Consider the following 4,060-nt stretch of genomic DNA (forward strand, 5'->3'; position numbering starts at 1 on the left):
GGGTTGCCGGAGTGACGGAAACCTAAGCCCCCGTTAGTATATCGATGCAAGAGGGATCGCGGGATCTCGAGTTTAAAGGTCGTGGTTAGATTTATCTTAATTACTTTCTTGTAGTTGCGGATGCTTGCAAGGGGTATAATCACAAGTATGTATTAGTCCTAGGAAGGGCGGTGCATTAGCATAGGTTCACCCACACAACACTTATCAAAACAATGAAGATTATTTAGCCACTTGAAGCGAAAGCACTAGACTAAAATCCCCGTGTGTCCTCAAGAACGTTTGGTCATTATAAGTAAACAAACCGGCTTGTCCTTTGTGCTAAAAAGGATTGGGCCACTCGCTGCAATTATTTCTCTCGCATTTTACTTACTCGTACTTTATTCATCTGTTACATCAAAACCCCTTGAATACTTGTTTGTGAGCATTTACAGTGAATCCCTCATCGAAACTGCTGCCAACACCTTCTGCTTCTCGTTGGGATCGACATTCTTACTTATCGAAGATACTACGATACACCCCCTATACTAGTGGGTCATCAGCGCGCACTGGCGGGCGGCGGCTGGGCTTCTGCGCCGCCATCAATGGCATCGTTTCCCGCGCGCGGCCGGCCTTAAAAGTCCACCGGCACCGTTCCTCCATCGCCCACACCACCTCGACTCGCACCACCACCGCCGCAGCACCATGGGGAAGAAGAAGAACGACTTCGAGGCGTCCGGCAGCGGCACGAAGAAGGAGGAGCGGCCGGGCAGGGTGCCGTTGCCCGTCAGCATCGGGAAGCTGATGCACGTGCACTGGATGCCTTGCGACACCTGGAGGGACGTGCACATGCCTGGCGACTGGCGGCTCAGCTACCGCCGGGTGCTCGTCCCTCCGGTGCCTGCGTGCGAGCCAGATAGGACCGCCGAGATCCGGCGAAGGAGACGGTACCTGCCGCCGGACCTCCGCGCTGATCCGGCGTATGCCATCGACTCCGATAGTTGGCGTACGTATCTCTCGACCGAGAGGGATCGGAGGAGGAGGGCGGGCTTCATGGGCGACATGGACTTTCCCTTCGACCGTCCACCGCCGCCTCGTCCTCGAAGACAGCAGGCGCAGACGCGTGCGCAGCAGGCGCCGATGCCTGCGCAGTACGACGACAACGATGACGAATACGACGACGCCGACGACTACATCGAGGCGCTGGCGTACCACAACGAGGAGGTCGAGGACAACAGCGACGACTACGTCGCGGCCGTCTTCCAGGATTGGCAGCTGGCCATGGCGGAGGGCCGCGAGTTTGAGTTCCCGAACAACATGACAGACGACGAGATGGCGAAGCTCGGCGTCCTCGTCTCCGAGAACGACCCACCTGTGCAGCCGCCGCTGCCCCGCTACGCCATTGGCTTCATGCCGTCGGGCCTGTCGGAGGATGAAGCCCTATGACTGGCGCTACAGGACTCGGTCGTGCCACAACCGCCGCCGTACAACCCCTGGGCTCCTGCACCGCCGCCACATCCCTGGGCGCCTCCACCGCCGCCACAACCACAGCCCTGGGCGGCTCCACCGCAGCCACATCCCTGGGCGCCTCCACAGCCGCCATAGCCACAACCCTGGGCGCCTCCACCTCCAGCACCGCCGCGCGCCCGGCGTATGTTCTGCTGGTTTCCAACTGGCCGTGGACGGTACCGGAGCTCATCATGCTCGACAACGACGGCGAGCAGCAGTAGGGGCAGGCGTTTAGTGTTTATTTTCATGTGTTAAACTATGTAAAATGATGTTTTCATGTTATAAAAAAATGATTCGAGCAAAAAATGCGTCGTGCCGCTGGAGCCACCCTCCGACGCAAATGGACGCGCGGTCGATTTTGACCATTTCGATCGACGCAAACGAACACGCGCGGACATTTCCGGACGCTAAAATGCGTCCCGCCGCTGGAGATGCTCTAACGATATGATGTTTAGCACGATATAATATGCTATTTCGTAAATAGCATCATAGCGAGCAAAATTACTAGACTATCAAAATATACTATAGCGCACTATTAACGAAAAATATAGTGCTATTTTAAACCTTGTTCATATTTCAGATATCAAGAAAACACAGCTAAGTAGTACTCTCATAGTTTGAGCTAATAAATACTCAGTAAAGAAAATAGACTTTAAAAACAAAACAAAAAACGTGATCGTGATGGAGGGCGGAGGCCAACGGAACGGATGCGCGGGCCCACCTTGCCGTGAGAATTGACGATGGAGGCCCATCTCTGGGTTTCTCTTCTCCACAGAACTCGATTCGATTCCCCTCCATCCCCACCGGAAGCGCCACCGGCGCCGTCGCCTGCCGCCATGCTCCGCCTGCGAAGCTGCCTCCTCACCCATCTCCTCTCTTCTCACCCAGCCGCCTCCCCTCTCCACCGACTACTCTCAGCGGCTGCCTCCCCAAGCTCCGCGTTCGCCGTCGAGCAGTACCTCGTCGACACCTGCCGCCTTACCCGGGCGCAAGCCCTCAAGGCCTCCACAAAGCTCTCCCACGTCAAGTCCCCCACCAATCCCGACGCTGTCCTCGCGCACCTCGCCGGCCTCGGCCTCTCCAGCGCCGACATCGCCGCCCTCGTCGACAAGGACCCCAAGTTCCTCTGCGCCGGCGTGGAAAGGAACCTGGCACCCACCGTCGTCGACCTCACCGGCCTCGGTCTGTCCCGTTCCCAGATCGCCTGCCTCGTCTCGCTCGCCCCCGCCAAAATCCGCCGCAGATCCGTCGTTTCCAGGACGCACTACTACCTCTCCTTCTTCGGCTCCTCCGAGACCTTCCTCCAGGCGATCAAGCGCTGCCCTCAACTCCTCTCGGCCGACCTCGAGAATGCAGTGAAGCCCAATGTCGCGTTCCTGCACGAGTGCGGGCTAGGTGCTTGCGATGTTTCCAAGACGTGTCTCGCTAGGCCGAGGATGCTCCTCACCAACCCGGACCGTCTCAAGGGCATGGTGGCGTGTGCCGAAAGTCTCGGCGTGCCGCGTGGCTCTGGAATGTTCAGGCTCCTGCTCCGTAGTGGCGGGCTTCTGAGCGAGGAGAATTTCGCAGCCAGAATGGAGAATTTGAAGAACACCTTCAGGTGGTCGGATGCTGAGCTCATCACCGCCGTGTCCAAGAATCCGATGGTGCTCAAGAGGTCTAAGGAGACGCTGGAGAGCAGCTCGAAGCTGCTCATCTCTGAGATCGGGTTGGAACCGGCATACATCGCTCGTCGCCCGTCATTGCTCAATTACAGCCTGGAGGGCCGGATCAGACCCCGGTACCACGTTTTGAAGTTTCTTAAGGGAAACGGGTTGCTAGATCGTGACCGGGACTACTATTCCGCATTCAAGGTGACCGACAAGGTATTCGTGGACAAGTACATATGCCCTCACAGTGAAGTTGCGCCGCACCTTGTTGAAGACTATGCCGCCGCTTGCAGAGGGGAAGTGCCAACTAATTTCAGATTTGCTTGAACCAAGGACGGGCTATGGGAATTGGTAACTGTGTGTTGGTTGTCTGGTGTTACATGTCTGTTTGATGCTGGTTTGGTCATTGCTAGCGTGGGATGAAACTGATAATTTGATTCCTAAACCACTGACATGTTAACGGCGTTATTCAGTAGAGAAGAAACCATGGCTTGGTTGTGAACTTGTTTGTCCTACTGCATGTTGTAAGCACACATATTGGACCTAAGAAATTGTGAGACAATAAGCCAAGGTAAGGATGATGTCTTCTTCATTGTGGTAACGAACTCCTGATGTTTTATTATTTTGTCGCAATTCATAGTTGATAATTGGATGATCTTTCCAATGCATGCCCAAATTTAGATAAAAAGTCTTTTGGGGAGCAACTCGAGGGGATGTTGCCTCCTGATGTTAGCAATTCCTTTTTAGGACCCTTATCAATTCACCTGGCTTTTGATTAATACTAGATGGACCTAACGCGCTCTGCTGCACCGTTCCTGATACCCGTGTTTAAATTTTGTGGCATGACTCTTCTTAGGCTTGTATAGTTGTAGCTGAAGATGCTCGCGCTCCTCCAATCTAGAGCATCATGCGCATCAGATGTGGCT

At 55.0% G+C, this 4,060-nt stretch overlaps 1 protein-coding gene across 1 annotated transcript; it reads left to right on the forward strand.

Annotated features, from left to right (window-relative positions):
* Positions 1-2,260: 2,260 nt before the first annotated feature.
* On the forward strand, positions 2,261-3,839 carry LOC124686423. The gene has a single exon (XM_047220374.1). It carries the CDS (start codon positions 2,322-2,324, stop codon positions 3,459-3,461), a length of 1,140 nt encoding a protein of 379 aa, XP_047076330.1. The 5' UTR covers positions 2,261-2,321; the 3' UTR covers positions 3,462-3,839.
* The last annotated feature ends 221 nt before the right edge of the window (positions 3,840-4,060 follow it).

Source organism: Lolium rigidum, chromosome 2 (genome assembly GCF_022539505.1).
Source record: "Lolium rigidum isolate FL_2022 chromosome 2, APGP_CSIRO_Lrig_0.1, whole genome shotgun sequence".
In the NCBI taxonomy this organism is placed as follows: domain Eukaryota; kingdom Viridiplantae; phylum Streptophyta; class Magnoliopsida; order Poales; family Poaceae; genus Lolium; species Lolium rigidum.

What these genes read in the sequence shown, in the direction of transcription:
- LOC124686423 (XM_047220374.1), top strand. Translation starts at nt 2,322, where the DNA reads ATGCTCCGCCTGCGAAGCTGCCTCCTCACCCATCTCCTCTCTTCTCAC.